The sequence below is a fragment of the Orbicella franksi genome, chromosome 4 (genome assembly GCF_964199315.1).
Source record: "Orbicella franksi chromosome 4, jaOrbFran1.1, whole genome shotgun sequence".
NCBI classification, from domain to species: Eukaryota; Metazoa; Cnidaria; class Anthozoa; order Scleractinia; family Merulinidae; genus Orbicella; species Orbicella franksi.
The window spans coordinates 22,060,579-22,079,859 of NC_138148.1; the positions used below are offsets into that span (position 1 = coordinate 22,060,579).

The 19,281-nt window shown below is 37.6% G+C and overlaps 2 protein-coding genes and 1 pseudogene across 9 annotated transcripts in view; 1 reads left to right on the forward strand and 2 right to left on the reverse strand.

Moving 5' to 3' along the window:
• Positions 1 to 19,281, forward strand: part of LOC145484910 (uncharacterized) — a 437,829-nt pseudogene that overhangs the window by 401,652 nt on the left and 16,896 nt on the right. The gene's annotated exons all lie outside the window — the stretch shown is intronic.
• The window catches only part of LOC145484906 (tRNA (32-2'-O)-methyltransferase regulator THADA-like), a 656,511-nt gene that overhangs the window by 284,900 nt on the left and 352,330 nt on the right, over positions 1 to 19,281 (reverse strand). For all 7 annotated transcript variants that reach the window (XR_014049105.1, XM_081463530.1, XM_081463528.1 and 4 more), the window contains 4 exons: positions 15,047 to 15,156; positions 14,075 to 14,207; positions 6,542 to 6,602; positions 6,254 to 6,318 (listed from right to left, as the gene is read on the reverse strand). Coding sequence is in view for 6 of the 7 variants with exons in the window: in XM_081463530.1 (XP_081319656.1) it covers positions 6,254 to 6,318; positions 6,542 to 6,602; positions 14,075 to 14,207; positions 15,047 to 15,156 (369 nt within the window). In the remaining variant the exon portion in view is untranslated. The remainder of the gene's footprint in view (positions 1 to 6,253; positions 6,319 to 6,541; positions 6,603 to 14,074; positions 14,208 to 15,046; positions 15,157 to 19,281) is intronic.
• LOC145484925 (uncharacterized) overlaps positions 1 to 19,281 on the reverse strand; it is a 174,480-nt gene that overhangs the window by 118,261 nt on the left and 36,938 nt on the right. The window lies entirely within an intron of this gene.

Here is a 19,281-nt window from a genome sequence, read left to right on the forward strand (position 1 = left end):
GTCCAATAAGTGGTACTCTGCTCTTTGAAGTCCAATTTTTCTCTCAGTATCTTCTTGATGCAGGTCAACAGAATAGCGGATTGAAACTCAAGCCTTGGAATGCTTCTAAGTTTGACAGGAGTGTTTCTAAACTTACACATGACAAAGGAGCAATGCATTAGGCCATCTGTACAACTTACTCTATGCCTCTATGCCACCTGTCAATTAATGGGCCAGCAAAGCTCCCACCATGTGGGTACCAATTTCCATGGAAGTTTTTCTTTTCTGCAGGAGCTCTTACACCTATCCATACTGTATCCATTCTGGTTGGAACTAACAGCACTAATGCACATTCACAAAGTGCATTAGTGACGCTACCTCCAACCAGAATGGATACACGCCTAACATCAAGGAACTTTAAATCTTGGAAGTGCAGGTATTTAGAAGGATCCACAATTTTGGGCAGGACCTGTTCTAATTGGTTTACCTTTGGGAGTACATGGGCCCCTTTTACATCTATATCCTCTCCATAACCATGGGCAGGAATGAGGGTGAAGGATTCACATTGAGATGCTACCACCTCATCAGTATTTGTGATTCTGATGATACCTAATTTCTAAGGAACTCCACCTAAACCAAGCTGATCAGTTAGCTCGTGATCAATAAATGTATCCATATATCCAACCATATGTCCATGAAGGCATAAGTGGTGATGGTAGAGTCATTCCATTTAGTGACAATTAAAGGAACAATATTCAGCGAGACTTGGGTTTTTCGGGTATTAGCTCCTGCTGAGGTTGATGTTGGTGGTTTGTTCCCAGATGAGGGTTCAGTGACCTGGGCTGGGACTTGTGTGTTGCCAACAGATACATTTCTGGGGTGCTTATTGTTAGTGTTTCTATCTTTGGTGTTTCTGGGATAGCACTCCTGTTGATTTGTGGTAACTTCCCTATGCAAGAGGCTCAGGTGGTGGCTAGCACAGTATATGCAACCTAGTGGTCAAGAGCAGAACATTGTGCTATGGTGAAGCTTAACACAGCTTCAATTGAAGCATTAGCTAATGATGGTCACACTCTTAGATAGTTGGGCACAGTCTGTGCCAACTGCTGCTTCTTCAGCTTGTCTTCACCAATTCAAATTTCTTAGTACAGCTCTTACTTTTTTCTTTCTTGGTGAAGGAGCAGATAATTTTGATGCTACAGAATGTTGGGATTACTAAGACTTGTTACTTTTAACAGAAGACTGGTCATCATGTAGAAGACTTTCGATTGCCTGATTAATTTGCGATTGGTTTGGAATTCAGTGAATGTGTTTGTCATTTCCTCCTAGAGTAGGGCAAATCTAAATTTGACTTTTTCAAGTTGATTTGCTTCCTTTATGCCAAATATGTATTATGAATGGATAGACTTGACAGTGTTCCAGAGAACTTCTAGGTTAATAACTATTTCAAGGGCAGATGAAGGATCCCATATGGTATTCAAACAGGTTTGTATCCATTGTGTTAGACTCGACCTCTTTTAAAGTTTTAGACAGATACAACAAGCTTATGCTGCTCACTCTTTGTTGATGCAATATCTCCCCAAAGTCAATCTGTATATTTGGTAATGGTTTGTAACAAAGTGAAATATCTAACAGTTTCTTGGGTATGTTTTGGCCTTGTAGCTGCAGAGAACATTGGCTGGGGCAAGACAGCAACTAGTGTAGGGGTATAGAACGGTAAAATCCGAGACTCATCAAGACATTGAGACCCTCATTTAAAAACCAAAACAGACCAAGACTTTACTATCATATTCAAATCTGAGCCCCAGACTCTGCGATACAAAAATCCAAGCGCGAGACGCAGTGATCACGATATTCAAGTGCGAGACTTTTACAGCACTCTGTGCCTTGCTCTAGAAGCCTAGAACTGGTTGGTTTCGCACTAAAATTATTAACTTGTTAATTTAGTTAGACCATGACAGGTAACATGCAACACCTATTAATCAGTTTAGTTACTTATGCAATAGTCTCTTTTTTGTACAGAAGGTCACACACTATAATTTAACTTTATTTCATGTTCCGGACAGCCAACATACTTCATCTGAGAAGTACGTTAGCGTCTCTTCCTTGTGCGCACAAGTTGCCAGCGTTGCTTTCTTTCTTCACCTTTTCCCAATGAATGAAGAAAGATGCCCAAAATTGAAAGGGGCAAAAGATAAAATATGGTAAGTTGATGTAAAATCTTCGAGTAATAGCATGTAATGGTCGCTATGTAGCTTATTATTTCATGGGCTTCAGTAGGAAAGCCTGAGGCATAAAATGCATGCCGTTTGTCGTCGTCCTTGTATTTGGTCACCAAATGGGGCATCATAGTCCCAGGCGTTCCTAGCCTAGAGCGTGGAAACTGGGGATGAGAATGCAACAGCTTGATTTATCAGTAATCACTTGAAGGGATAGATCAGAAGGCCGTTCTTTCTTCTGTGACATTTCGTAACTGATTGTGACGATTTTCGAATTCAGTTGTCGGCAGAAACAAAATAAAGTTTATTTTTTAAATTTAAAAAAAGCAGGAAAAAGAGACCCAATATGCGAACTCCGCAAGTCGAAGCCAGGACACTTGATTTACGATGCATTCACTTGACCACTACACCATCAAAGCACCAGCTAATTGAATTTGAATTTTGGAACTATAAATACTTCAAGCCTAACCCCAAGCAAACCTGAGTGGAACTTACTGCAAGCAAACCAGGATGTAACTAACTGCAAGCAATGGCATGAGTGGTTTAACCGTATATAGTGTGCTTACATTGTCTCAGTCACCGTTAATTGATATAAAGTCACAAAATGCTTTATCGTGTGCTTGCTCTTTGTGTTTAGTGAAAAAAGTATTGGAAATCAATCGTTTTTGGAACGGGTCGGCCCACGGATTATATTGCTTGGAAGCCTCATAAATAAGCAAAGTAGGCTTTTGTACATTATGGTAGCATTTTTCCAAGAATTTTAGTGAGGCAAAAGCATTAAGCATTATTCAAGTATTAAGGTGGCATTTTCCTTGAAAGTTAATTTTTTTCCACGTACAGAAAATATGAATCAACAAACTTTTAGAAACGGATGTCACTAAAAAAATTTAAAAACATTAAAAAGCAATGACGCTTTGACCGTTCGACAGTCGTTTTCAAGTTGAAAAGTAAATTTTTTCCATGCGCCCAAATATGTACAATCTATTATATGAATGCTGAGACAAAAACTAAATGACTAAAACTCTAAAATATTTACATAGAAATAATACAAGAAAATTGTGGCATGAGTAATAAAAATGTTAAGCGATAGAAACAATTTAAAAAAATGAAATAATTAAGTAAATAGCTACACACGGATCAAGTCACTCTGTTTGTTCAAGTTTGGTTGAAGTTTACGAATAAAAAGCATTTCAAAAATCAAACAGTTGAGTTTACTCAGATATTTTTTCAAAATCCCGAAATTGCTTCCAATGGTCTCTGGATTCTTTCCTTTACGTGGTTGCCGATTGTTGATTGCTTATGTTACTCCACATGTTGACGTAGGTGTTGACTTTTAAATTGTTTCTATTGCCTTAACATTTTACTCATTACTCATGCTGCAATTTTCTTGTGTTGTTTCTATGTAAATATTTTAGAGTTTTAGTCAGTGTCTTATTAGCATTCTTATAATCGATTGTATATATTTGGGCGCATGCAAAAATTTTACTTTTCAACTTGAAAATGACCGTCGAACGGTCGAAATGTCGTTGCTTTTTAACGCTAACTTTTTTAGTACAGAAAATAGAAATTAAAATTAGTTTTTATGGGATTAAGATTTAACTTGAAATTGACAAAATTTCAAATGCCACTCTAAAACCCTACGTATGAGCATTAACCGAGCATTTTAGTGTATTATTGGGGGGGGGGGGGGGAGACCGAGCATTTTAGTGGGAAGAATGGAGCATTAAGGTGGGGCATTTTAGTGGGGAAATAAAAGCATAATGTATAAAAGCCTAAAGCAAAGTTCACGTACATTCTTGTGAGATAACTAACGAGCCATGTGTGAGTTCAAAATACGAAAACACTGACTAAAAGCTATGACTACTGCCTTAAAAACAAACTATGATGCCCAGACAAACAACTGAGATCTTTAAAAACTCAAGAATTGTTGTAAGCAGAACTCCAAAACTAGATGGGGCAAACAACATGAAATTTGATAAAGAGGATAGTCAACGAAGCAACTTGAATATCAAATATCTAAGCATAACTCTTGTGTTAAAATATCCTGATTCTTTCATTTGCCTTTATTGTGTTTGATCAGCTTACGTGTGAAGTATGATTTGATATTGCAGTACAAGGTCCAAGGTCCAAGTAAACACTCTTAGAGCATCTAGTTGAGTTTTATTCTGGGAGAGAAACTTTCCTTGGTTCCCCTTGGTCATCAAATTGTAATAGATTCTTTTCTCTATTGTCCAACTGAAATTTTATACTTTCCCTATTGTGATCTGTTTATAGTTGTTGAAATGTCAAACAACATGGTTTCTGTTTGAATATTGACACAATTGACACAAGTTGTTCAAAGACTAGAAGCCAAGCGTAATAACCTCTTCTGTAATAACTAATGGCTGGTCTTCTTCGCAATCAACTCACATTGTCATGTGGGAATCTGGCAACAAGCCTGAGTTCCTGGAATGTTAACTTACCTGAGAACTTTTTGGTAAAAGCTTTGCAATTCAATTTACCCAGTTTGAAAGCGATTTGTACTTCAAAGTTGTGATTGTGCTTACCTGACAAAAGAAAGAAAAGTCTGGGCAAGATGCATAATGTTGGTATCAGATTCAGAGCTGCCATAAATGATAAATTTGATATCCGCGTGCCTCCATTTTTTGTTGTTGTGAAACCTTAACAAAGCTAACACGAGGAAAGGTGAATGATAACCAACGATCAATCACGAAGCATAAATTATACAAACATTCTCAAAAAGCTTAAAATGTACCCCAACACATACACTCTGACCTCAGAACTCAAAAGCCAGTGGCATTACCAGACACAGCAAGCTCTATGTAAAGTTCCAAAAGTAATAACTCCCAAAATAAAGTGACGTCAAAAAATTTTGGCTGCTAATACATCCCAAAAGTAGCAAGTCCCCCCCCCCCAACCAAAGTTACAAGCCTAACCCTAATGTAATCCCCCCAAAAATAGTGAGACCAAGGTTCAAAAGTATTCCTATTTTTCCAATCAAAAGTGAGTCAATAGTCAGGTGAAAGTTACCGTATGGTAACTTGATTTAGGCACTCTTCAACAATGGAGGGTATTGCTTATACCATGAAGCATGGCAGATTGTCAATTTGTGCTTTACCAGTTAATGTTGTGCTGTGTTAAACTCGCAAAAAGCTGTAAAATTTTCCTCAAGTAACAGGTATGCAATAACAGGAACTTATTATTATTACATTCAAAGCCCAGCACCATTTTGAGATCCAGAAGTAATTTGCCCTCTTTCCTCTAAGGCCTTAGCCTGTCTAGGTTAAGGTCATCAATGACAGTCACTACGTCTCTTTGAAGTGACGCCCAAGTACAAATGATTGTCGTTCAGTTCTTCCCCTAGCAATTGCTGGTATGCTCCCACTAATGGTGTAGGTGATCAGTAAAGACCAATTATTATCGCGTTTATCTTCCCAAATTTCATGTCCAACACAATTGGCTCTAGACACTAGTAGTGATGATCAGGTTCTAATATCCTACATGGGACTGCCATAGAGATGAGAGCCAACATACCACTGCCAACCAGTCAGCTGGTGACTGACGTGAACTGCATTTACATATGTTAAACGCAGATACTTGTTACAGCAATTTAAGTGACAATGAGAGGACCAAGTATTTACTTAGAGCAGACAATAAAATTACATCCAAAATAATAGGTAAATATATCTATTTAATGTTTCAAAAAAGAAAAGAGATTCTTAATTCACAAATGTAACAAGCGCTATGAGTTTTCCAATTAATTTTATATGGCTATGGTAAATGTTTCTTGCATTTTCATTAGTTAATGTTAAAACCTCTTTTGTAACTAGACCAATACCTCCCTTTGAAGAGTAAGGTTCAAAAAAGATATACTATTACTACTACTATTTACTCATTGACTCACTGACTCACTGACTCTCTGACTCAATGACTTAACTGTAACCCACACAGTAATGGATGTAAATTGCAATCACAAAGCTCCCCCTGAATTAAAGATGGAGGAAAAATGTTTGAAAGAAACAACTTAAAGTAGCTAGCTAATGGATACACTGCACCTGTGGAAGAGTAGAATCACAATTACTGACATCCTTGGTGGGTCTAGATGCTATCTTTAACAGCTCTAGGAGAAAAAAAAAGAGGCAAATTTTACTAAGTGCCATAACTTACTGAAACAATAGGTGATACTATAAGAATACAAAAGACATTTAATATCCTACACTGTTTCGCGTTACAATGTGCACAACCTGACAGTAAGCAATCATACAACCCGCTGTTGCTGGTGTAATTTGCTGTGACATTTAGTGCTCATGGATAAACAGTTACAACTAAGGTAATTGAATTACCAATCATGACTTGTTTGAAGCATGCCCATCCAGATGCTGATGGTTCAGTTGTCACAATAGCCTGCAAAACAAATAAAACATATTCTTTATCTACATCTACTACCTTTATATTACGTATGATTATGTTAAAGGTATTTGTTGGAACTCTGATAAGACTCCCCCAACAAAGAAGACCTTTACATCTGAGAAAGAGGACAATGCAGCCAAATGGTTAGATTACTGGACCTGAAACCCAGAGGTGGCTTTCTGAGCACTACTTAAGAAATGGTAAACATGCAGCGTGCACCATTGACTTATGGATGCATGTAGGATGTTGCTAAGGAGGAAAGAAGTGTAAGAGTTGTACAAGTTGATAACTGAGTGAAACTCTAGCTTCTCAAGAGTGCCTGCCTGTAAAAATCAGACAAATTCTTAATTTTGCGGCAAGGGTCAAATATTTGATTTTGCTCATATTCCTGTGGTACATAGGTTAGGGTATGACAAAAACTACTGGATAGTTTTTTTTTGGCAAAATATCCTTTTACTTCAAATAAATATGCAAATTACCAAATTCTGTTAAAATTGTCATTTGACGCACCATTTTATTAAACAAGTTTGAGAGCCTCGCATGCAAAACCACATCATTCTCCCGTCTTGAAAACACTGAAATATTTTTGTGCAATGGTTAATTGTGTACTGGGTTGATTTAAGAGAATGTTGTGGTTTTTGTTGGGTGCAAAATAATTAAATTTCAAAGACATGTATTTCATTCACTTAAAAGTACGTCATAAAAATAATTGACTTTCACCATGTGCGAAACCTTCAAATGGATTAAGCTTCTGGTGGTTGAATTGCAGAAGGATGGTCTACAGATTCCTGTAAAAATTTCTTTGGGCAAATGATTGTGAGCGATGTGAGAGCTTTTCAAAGTACGTTAAAAATGTAGACATTTGACCATCCGTCGTCAAATTTCAATTTAGGGGTTAGACATATATTTTAGCACATGCCACATGTCTTGAGCTATATTAAATTGAAATAGACACAGAACTGATAATTTCAAAATGTAACCTTATGTGCTGTAAAAGGCAGGTCCAAAAGCCCATTTGACATGTTTCTGTCACCATTCATCGCACATGAAGCAGAAGTTTGCTTTTGTTTACACAACGTCTGATGTACATCGCCAACTGTCAACTTATTTAATGGTCGAATACCATGAATCTATGACCCTCTTTCGACACATATGATCACCACTACATCTAAGTCAAAAACAGCCAAGTGATTTGTAGATAGTTGTTTGCTTTGCACTGCACCAAAATATCTCTCCCTTCTCAACAAGATTGTGTGCTCCCTGTGGTTCCTAGCCTCACGGACCTTTACATGTACATATCAGGATAGAAATTGTCCTACCCCTACCCCCTAAAATGGGATGACAGCATTGTGTGACGAACAAACAAGGAACCGCTGCTAGCAAGGATTCAAGCAGCAGTAGATCAAACGATGATCAAACGTAATATTTAATATAGCTCACGACATGTGGCGCGTGCTAAAATATATGTCTAACCCCTAAATTGAAATTTGATGACGGATGGTCAAACATCTGCATTTTTAACGTACTTTGAAAAGCTCTCGCGTCGCTCACAATCATTTGCCCAAAGAAATTTTTGCAGGAATCTGTAGACCATCCTTCTGCAATTCAACCACCAGAAGCTTAATCCATTTGAAGGTTTCGCACATGGTGAAAATCAATTATTTTTACGAAGTACTTTCAAGTGAATGAAATACACGTCTTCGAAATTTAATTATTTTGCACCCAACAAAAACCACAACATTCCCTAAAATCAACCCAGTACACAATTAAACATTGCACAAAAATATGTGAGTGTTTTCAAGACGGAAGAATGTGATTTAACATGCGAGGCTCTCAAACTTGTTTAATAAAATGGTGCGTCAAATGACGATTTAAACAGAATTTGGTAATTTGCATATTTCTTTGAAATAAAAGGATATTTTGCCAAAAAACTATCCAGTAGTTTTTGTCATGCCCTAGCCTATCTACCATAAAAATATGAGCGAAATCGAATTTTTGACCCTTGCCGAGTTATTTTCTGTATTTAAGGACAGGGACTCTTAAGTGCTTAGCAAACCTCCCAAGTACATCCATAACTCAATGGTTGCATGCTACATGCTTACCATTTTCTTTTATAACATGTGCATGTGTTGGTCCTGTGTTAAATTCCTATTGAGCTATCATGGTAAAAATTTTTATTTACGCACAGCTGTGTGTAAATAACATGACATGAGCATTTTCAATTGAGCTGCAAAATTTCCGTTGAGTTCTGAAGGTGTGAGTACATTTTGGTAAGGTTTCGGAGAGTGAATGCAGTAAATGGATGAGACTAACAAGGACAAGCCAACTATTTCCCTTGGCAATGACCTTTCAGCAAGCAGCACATCCCAGCTTTGCAACTGCTGTGAGTTCCTGTCAAACAGCCTTCTCAACGGCACAACTGACTCTTCTTCCCGCTTATTCCACCGGCACTACTTTTTGTCAAAATAACAGTGTTGTAGTGGCTCACAACAAAACTGTAAGTTTCCTGGAGTGGAGTCTGTCTTCGCAAATTGCACTGTACACAGCAATGTGAACATTGCTTTCAACAATCCAAACCCTGCTACTTCCGGTCTTTGACTTTTACCAACCTAACAGTGTTTACTAAAACTTAAGTATTTTGACTTTGTTTGTCTACATTTTCACTGAGAAGTTTGACTTTGTTTGCCTACATTTTCACTTAAGAAGAAACGACTTTTTCATTGAGAATTTGAGACCAGATGAGGCATTCTTGTTCAACTGTCGCTCAGCTGATTGTGACATGTTTATAACCAGCCAATGAGATCCTTTGTCATGCATTGTGAGAACTTTGTATTCAATCACAAGTAAAACATGTTTTAGCACCCAAATTGTTGTTGTTGTGTTATAAAGGAATTGTTTCATGCTTTTAGCTGTGCGTATATCAAGTTATGGATGCACTTTGCAAGTTTGGAGAGCACTCAAGAAGCTAGAGTTGCTCTCGGCTGTGCCTCAAACAACTTTTATGCTTCTCTTGTGGTCTCCAAACTTCCCACCTGCATCCATCACTCAGTATACGCACGCTAAGCATAAAACAATTCTTAATTGCTGTGGGTAAAAGCATTTCTCAAAAGTTTGTTAAGTTTAAATTTGGAACAGTTTTTCAAAGAATTGAAGACAAACAGTAGCATACGGTATAGAGGTGACATGACGTCATCAAATTCTTAAATCCAAAACTAAACAGCCACCAGAGTTTTTATCCTCATCAGGCATAAGAGGTACTAATTTTATATCTGTTTGCAATTTCCGGCTCAATAGCGGTCATCGTTTGGAAACCAGCGCATTTTGAATTTCAGGTTTATGGCGGTGCGTGACATAAAGCTATGATCGGGTTTGTCAAAAAACATGTATTTATCTCGTGATTTTTAGCCATTTAAGACGTTAAAGCATTTGGAAAAGTGCTTATTTAAATGTTTGCTTGTTCAGTGCAGTTAATCTGTGTCCTAGATAGCCAAACTAAGTTCAAGATGTTCACACTATTTTCCAGCCACCATATTGGTGTCTCATAGAGGAACACCAACATGGCGGCTCCATACTAGGTTCTGTAATTTGCACAGAACATTTTGATGAATATCTCAACTTTGGGACAATGTACACACCTTAACCTTGGAGAAGTGTCTTCTTTATTATCTTCTATAATATCACAATTTCTTGAATTTATCCATTGAATAGTTTTTGATTTTATTTTATATTGCGTGACAGTGAAAATGCTCTATAGTAAAGTGCAGTAGAGTAGGGTACAGTACAGAAGCGTAGTGTAAAGTAGAGTAGAGCAGTGTAGAACATAGCGTAGCATACCATAGCGTATAGAATACAGTACAGTACAGTAGAGTACTGTAAAGCAGAGTAAAGTACAATAAAGTAGAGTACACTGGCAAAAGACATTATGTTTGTTACAAAGGCAGAAATTATACTTTTTATGTAAAACAACAACAGGAAACACCAATTGAGCTGTCTCTGTTTATGATAAGAAGCTTTATTTTTGTAAAAATACTCAACAATACTTAAGCTTACACGGAGTGTACTAACGCTTGTTCACTAAATAGCAATCTCCGGTCATCTCAGTGAAGTTTTATAATGAAAGCTTGTGTGGAATTTTGTTGTCACCAAATCACTGAAAAAGGCTCTCTAAAATCTCCGCCATACATGTACATCACTTTAATAACTTGAAAGGTTGATACAGACCAGTTTGTTGTTTTTTTGGGGTCTTCTCCAAGTGTCTTTGTTCAACCAGCTGATTCAGCTTTTAGAAAATCTCTTAGCTGGAGGCCCATCAAAAAAATTGAGCTCGAAATTTGGCAGCACAAAGAATTATCTAACTCATCTCAGGAGAATTATTAGATTCTTCCATATTTTACAAGAAAAAAGTAGGTATTATGCTCTAAAAACTGGCAACACCAATTAAAAAAAACGCTGAGAAAGTATGTTTGTGTCAAAAGAAAACTAGAGATTTTATCTAATAAGACTAGCAAACATTACAACCAGACCGATTACGTGTTGGGCAATGCTAAATCACAAAGTGCAACACACTTTTCTGTTTTAACTGTTTTTCCATGGTCAATGCAATGCGCCTGCCAACAGGTAATTGACTCAGCGGTGCTAAACTGAACATTATTTAGCTTAGCGATCCCTGTAATATTTCGGGAATCCTCTGGTGTTTCAATGTTGGCATTAAGAGAGACCACTGAAATTCATTTCAATCCCCTGTGGGAGATAGATATCCAAAATTTTTGGGAGAACCACCCTCCCCCCCCCTTGACTGAAGCTACAATTAAAAGCTATTCAAGAACAAGAAATAATAGCTCCTGGATAGGACAACTTTAAAAAGTGCTTTCCAATCTCCTGTCACTATGTTTAACTTTTAATTGGTTTATGTGAATTGCTAACTGTCGAACATTTGTGCAAGAGCAGCAAAAGCATGGCTGAGCTGGTCATACGGTTGTGCCACATTTTTACTAAGTCTCGAATGTGAGCCATGCAGCATGGTTGCCGATATATAAAAACAGACAGATTCATGTGGCTCCTGATTCTTATACCAGAAAGCTTAGGTGCTTTAAGGCAATGTGGAGTGGTATTGAAGAAAATCAACCACTTTTAGTATCTTTCCTGTAATATTTTTGGATTAAATGATCCATATTAATATTTGCTTATTTGTTTGCGGTTGGACTGTTGCACTTCTTATTTTAAATTTATATAAGCAGAATTTATTTGGAACTTCCCACTACACTTTTCAAAGTTACACTTTTGATAACCTTGGTTTGATTTTTTTGTTGTACCGGTAATACATTGCAATGATCAATCATGTCTTCGTATCTTTCTCCGCAGTTCAAATATATGGTCTTCCATATATTCACTTGTATTCTTCACCATCTACGGGTATGTTACGAACTCACAATGTGACCAGCTCCCAGTTGGTAGAGCACTGCACCGGTATAGCAGAGGTCATAGGTTTGAATCCCGTTCAGGCCTGAATTTTTTTCAGGCTTTAATCTCACAACTGCTTAAGTTGTGTGTATAACTGCAATCATGTCTTCATGTTCACAGTAATGTTGACATCAAGGGAATACCACAAAATGACAAACTAGACATGACAGCAGACAGGAAATTAAACAAAGTTAAAGCGCTGTGGCTGCAGTTCAGCCAGATTGTGTATCAGCGGACATTCTTCAAGTGCTAGGTAACCGCTCACTAGTCGTGCTTTCCGCCATTTTGTGTTTTCGCATCGCGTGGTGCTTAGATGTAAACAAAATCGTTTTCCATTGGATCGTATCATGTGTTACCGAAGACCTAAATGGTGAGAAACAGTTTTTTGTATCTTTTGCGAATTGTTGTTAGTCTTTTTCTTGGCAATGTGTTAGTATATAAGTTTATTTCTTTTCATTTTTGTCATCCAGATTGTTATCTCGGGTAAATCATACATCCATGTAATTCAGTGTTAAGGAAGCAAATTGTACGCCGAGCAGTACTCGCTACCTGTGCATAAATGTCGTTTTGGGTTTGAAACTCTTCTGGTGAAGTTACCTAGAAGCAGCCACAAGCGCAATGTTTCTAAAATGTCTAGAAACAGTTTTTATATAGTGGACATTATGTTCCTATGCAAGCAATGAATTGACAGGATTTTAATTAATGATAGCATTTTATTTTTGCCCTTAAAATTGTTTTGTCTCTTGTGCGTGTATAAATATTGTGTTATTTGCATGCAACACATTGACATATATTTTCGTTTTTCTCAAAGGGAAATACTGTGAGTTAAAGCATGAAATGTGGTATGGTATATGTTGAATTATTTTAAGGCTGTAAAGTAAAATAATTGAAACAAGAGGCACCAGCTGCATTCTTGTGGTGTTAAACATGACCTATATTTTGTCATTATTTTAAACATACCTCATAGGTGTTTTTCAGCTGGTTTGGAAAACCACTATATCAACATATCTGAGATTAGTTCAAAACAACAAATTAATCAGAATGGTTGTTCCATATTTGCGTGAAGTTTAAAGTCAACTGAATTTGATTTAAGACTTAAGCAGCGCTTCGTCCTCACACTTTATTTCGAGCATTTTATTACACGAAAAACTGCACTTTGACCACAATTTTAAATTTTCTCAAATTTCTAAAAAATAAAAATTTGCAGGAGTCTTTAAATATGATTTTTAGGAACAGGTCACCCAAGGGTATCTTTGGGTGAAAAAATGAGCGATATGCCAAAGGGGTTGTTGACCGATGTTTCTCGATCTCAACAGTCAGTCATTCTTAAGCAGTTGTGAAATTAAAGCCTGCAAAAAATTCAGACTCAAACAGAATTCAAACCCATGACCTCTGCAATACCAATGCAGTGCTCTATGAATTGAGCTGTCAAGCCAACTGGGAGCAGGTCAGCAAGATCTCACTGAGATTCAAGAAAACTTGCTGAGATTTTGAAAACTCATGGGACTTTAAAGCATAGTTGAGCTCTATGAGTTTCTTCAGATTGAAATCCATCAAAGGAGAAAACATTCATAGCAGCATTTTTTTTATGAATTTTGAGGTGACTGTGTATGGTAATGACTTGTGGTCAAACATTGTGATTGTTTCACACTCCCAAGGGTACATTATGAAAACAACATTTAATTTGAGTACAAGATGTAATAGTGAGATTACACCTTTTTGAGCACTTGGTCTTGACTCTTACAATACAAAGGTAGTCACAATACTAGGGAAAAATTTTTTTGGTCAAATATGCTAATCTACTGCAACTGTGATTTTGACTTTAAGGTACAGGTAAATACAACATCTCTATCCACTGTTCAGCAGGTTCACTAAAAAGTTAGCAGCAAGTTAAGGACAGAAGGATCATAAAAGCAAACAACTGACAACATTTTCTGAGTAAAATGGAACTCAAAGACCTATACTGCCCCATAGAGACTTTGCATTAATATACAGTATATACCGACCTGAATAAAAAATGGAACACCAGCACTCCTTCTTGTACCACACAAAGTCTCTGAGGGAAAAGCACTGCCAAGGTCCTGTAATAAAGTCCACAACCAGTGTTCTGGTAATTGGCAAAGATCGGTATCTGTACTTCTAGAGAGTTGAAGGAGAATATTTCAAATTACTTATAGGAGATTCAATACTAAAAATCAGTGCCACCTAACAGCATGGTTGAAGGAATTTGGGCAGCATCCTTGTGGCGTTTTGGTCATTTTCATTAAGTGATTATGGGAAAGCAACACAAAGCTATATATTGGTAATACAACTGATTACTGGTGGATATTCACACACCTGCCAACTCACTCATAGTAGGAAATCAAGAGAGAGACAGCATTGTTAAAACATGGGTTGCAGGTCAAGGGTAAGGGTCAAGGGTGAGGGTAAAGGGTAAGGGTCAAGGATAAGGGCCACTATTTTCAAAGGGAGGGTCAAGTAATTTCTACTCATTAGAATTTACACTGGCCAGCTGTAAAATAATGAACAAAGAAAGTTCTGATAGGAAAATGCCCGTACACAGAAAGGAAGAAAAATACATTCCTGTCTAAGCTGTTCCTGTGTAGTTTGCATATTACGTTCAGTCCACATGACCCACCCCTGCCACCCCCCAAGAGAAGCACACCTCAACATACTTGCAAATGCCCTCCACCTACTATAATAGTGGTATGTCCTTCCTTAAAAAAGAACTGTACACTTACAAGGGAAAAATGCATTGTGGGAATAGAACTGTAATCTGACACTTGATTTAACAAAAGGAAATTATCCCAAATTAGTATTAGTATTTGTGTTAGTATTAGTATTAGCTTTAGTGTTAGTGTAAGCATTAGCGTTAGCATTAGTATTAGCAGCAGCAACAGTAGTGCAGTACTAATAGCAGTAGAACCAGTGGCAGTGAATGGTACTGGAAATACTAGTAGGCAAGTATAAATCAATACCTCCACAAAACAGCAGAAAGCTTAGCAAAGCCAGTGTATGCTAGTTCAAAAGCACCTCTGTGTTTTGAAGTCAGCAATACTTTAGTAAAGAAATCACCAATCTTACCTAACTGAAAAAGAAAACAACACAGAGTAGAGCAGAATTAACACTACAACCAAAAAGCATGTTTTATCACAAACATTACCTACGTTAAAATTGAATAAAGCATTCTGTGGTACAAATTATTAAAAATATAGCTTAAGATCGTCAGTCTACTGTTTGTGAGGGTACAAATGTGATAAAATGAGACGTTACAAATTTGCATAAATTTATTTATCTCTGCAAATTACTTTCTATATCCAAATTTTTAATGTTTCTTTTTATCACAAATTTCTATCCATTGAAGACAGTAGACTGGCTGTTGAAAGATTATTTTTCAGATAACTTTTACCAGAGAATGCTTTATTCCATTTATTATGATCAATCCTGGCAAGAGATTCCCAATATGTTTACTCATCTATGTTGATGCACTGACCAAAACACTTCTGTCTTTGTGTCAATTTGATAGTTCAATCGAACCTCTCCACAACAACAACCACCCTGAGGACAGTGGTAAGTGGCCATTGTAGAGAGGGGGTCATTATGGGGAGGTAGGGGTGTAATACAACACTTATGATATGCCAATATTTTTGTGACTTCTGCGCTTGCACAGCAGTCACTATTGCCATTGTCTGAGTTTTCCAGAAAGTAAGTAAGTAACAATAGAGTGTACGTCGGAGCCAATCAGCACAACAGAAATATATCTTGTGGTCTCTCGGGAATACTTCATATCAACGATGATTTGCCAATAATCCTCAATGACCAACAAAAATCTTGGTTTCCTTGCGGAGTGGTTCACTTCTGTATCAGCTTCTCCCTGAGATTGAACGAGGTGAGTGTCTTTTAAGCAGTAGAGGTCTTTTTCCATGTTAACATAGCCTCATCTAAACATGAGAAGGGTTGGGAGAATTTGAGACAGTTATGCAAACCTGAGACTACATCTTGGGTTTGCATAACTTTCAAGAATTCTCCCAGCCCCCTGAGTGTTTAGATAAGGCTTTGTAAACACAGAAAAAGTGTTCTACTGCTTTTATGAAATAATTCTCAAAAATACACATGAATCTAAAACATCACAACCATGTTTACATACTCTCATCTAAACACACCTATTGACCAATGAGAACACATGCAGTAGCTCAGTTATTTTATAATATATTTTACAACATCAACTTCTCACAGCTTTCATGTTTTGTTTGTAATCGATCAGATGAAAGGTTATGAGAGTATTCTTCAGCTTTTAAGTCGATATGTACAACAAATTTCTATAGTACTCCGACCTGATTTGACGATGCTTGCTAAACCACATGAATGCTTGTTGATACTCCATAAGCAACAGGTGCGCTTGCTGATACTCCATAATTTGGAAGTTCTTAAGCCTCATATGAGGAAAAGTTACTTGAATCTTTACTTAACTGAACCTCAATAACAAAATTGAGCCCTTCTAAGCAATATTGAGCCCCATTGTGGGATAATCGAGCCTCTTTTGAGGTATACACAGCCCCATTGTGGGATAATCAAGCCTCTTATGAGGAATACGGAGCCCCATTGTGGGATGATCCAGTCTCTTATGAGGAATACAGAGCCCCCACTGTGGGATGATTGAGTCTCTTTTGAGGAATAGTCAGCCCCATTGTGGGATAATTGAGCCACTTTGAAGGAGTATTGAGCACTCTAGCTCTAGGGGAAAACATAATTGTCTTTTCTATAGCAGGATAAACAAATCTTTTTCAGGAAATCAGAACCCTGCACTGCAACAAATTGACGTCAGTTTTTCGTGCGTCTGTCCTACTATTGATCATGTATTTCATCATGACATTGCGACAGTAGCTGTGGATTCAGGAGGCGATAGCAGAGTGGATCCACAGACTACTTAGACAATGTTATGAGGAAATTATTGGTAATTATCAATAACAGGACAGACGCACGAAAAAACTGAGGTCAATTTGTTTTTTTACGATAACAAATTGTCAAATTGTCCACTCTGACTTGTTGACGCATCGCACAAATTATAAATTCATGTGTCTGTATGCTTGTTGACAATAAAAATTAGCCACTGAGTGCACAAGAATTTCTGTAGTTATTGTAAAAAGTGATACAGTAACTTCTTTTGAATACAATGTAGTTCTCACAAAGCTGTTCAGTATAATTAAATTGTTGCTATGATCCATTCCATTCTCCTTGATTGTAATAACTCTTGTTTGATCACCTACTTCACAATGTATACTGTGACACCTAGTTGCATGTTTAGCTGCCAAAAGTTGTGTTTCATTAAGTTTTATTTGTTGACTTTGTTAATACTTAAATTGTTCTACTTATGCATTCAATATGTTTTGTTCTTGTTACCTATGAACATACAAAATAATAATGGAGTAAATTCTTTTGAATAGTTCTTAGAGTTCTAATAAAATATTGTTGCTAGGACCCATACCATTCTCCTTCACTGTAATAACTCTTGCTCAATCATCAAACAAGAATTATTACCAGTATCTATACTGGTAAGTAACAAGAACAAAACCTATTAAATGCATTGTACAATAATTCAAGTATTAACAAAGTGAACAAATAAAACTTAATGAAACACAACTTACTGTAGTTCTACATGAAACTAGGTGCCACAGTATACTATATGGATATCATTGAAGATGTAGGGAGTAAAGCAATGCAGTGGTGCAGCAATGTTGTCCTAACCCCAAAGAAAGATGGAGAAAACATCAGGGTGAGCCTGGACATGACAATGTACATAAAGAGAACCAGACATGCCATTCCCACCTTAAGAGAACTGGAGGAGAGACTAATGGGGCCAAGTATTTCTCCCACTTAGACATGAAGGATGGCTATATGCAGCTAGAGATGGCAGAGGAATGCAGGAAGCTCACCACATTTTACATGCATAGAGGGCTCGAACGTTTCAAAAGGCTGCATTTCTGGGTTAACATCCTAGTTTTCAGCACAACGCCAGACATGTACAGCAGCTGTGGTACGAACATGAGCTCAAGCTTTGCTTGAAGAAGAGCAGTCTCAACCTCCAAGCTGTCAAGTTCTTTGGAAAGGCTTTTTCAAGGGAAGGCATATCACCAGACCCAGATAAGGTAGCAGCCCTAAAGGTAGCAGGACCAGATAAGGTAGAAGCCCTAAGGGCAGGAGGACCCCCGCAGTCAACAACAGAGATACACTCCTTCCTGTTCATTGCTGGAGCAATTGCCGACTTTATGGAGGGATTTACACAAGTCACTGCACTGATGAGAGAAGTGCTCAAGGATTACACCAGAGCGCCAAAGGTCATTTGAATGGGTCCAGGAAATGCTAACGGATGACATGTTGATGGCATACTTTGATCCATGGAGAAGGACAAAACTGAAAACTGATGCGGGACCAGGTGGAATGGCAACCACCATAAAGCAGTACGATGCGGAGGCCAAGAGATGGCAGCCAGTGATTAACCCTCATGAGCACTTATGGATACTGAAAGCAGATAAAATGGAACCTCCCTTACGCCACCACCCAAAATGTCAAGCCTAGTTGGTCGCTTATGGGAGGTGGTTGCTTAAAAGAACTTAGATAATATTGGGTCAAAATTTTGTCTCATTAGCATATGGCAACTACACAGACTTATCACTTGTCTTAATTGTTTTATTTGTATCTTTGCCAATCAGATATAAGATAAGATAAGATAAAATTTTATTGTACATTCCTTAGAAGGTTTTTCAGTGAGCAATATAATACATGAAGTGAAATAAGTACAAATAAATACAATATATGTGCATAGCACGGCTGCTGCCTTTGATGTTGACACTGACCAGAAACCACTGGTACGGAACAACTGCACCACTCGGCATAGAGACAATGCGGGTCCATCTTCAAGGCTTTAACTACTGCCACAACTATATACTAAGGAAGAATTAAAGAACAATGAAGCAGATTATCACTCATGTCATCCAGAACCACTGGCTGCACAATAGAGCCAGGCCAGCAAGAACAAGGAAGAATTTGAGCTAAGAGAGACTGTGGAAGAGTTTCAGAAGGATATCATGGCTATTGTGAAATCATCAGTACCTGAAGCAGTCACCTGGCAGGAGCTGCTAGAGGAAACACACACAGACACTGAACGGCTGGACTTGAAGGAAGCCGTAGCTAGAGGATACCTCACGGTGAAGGA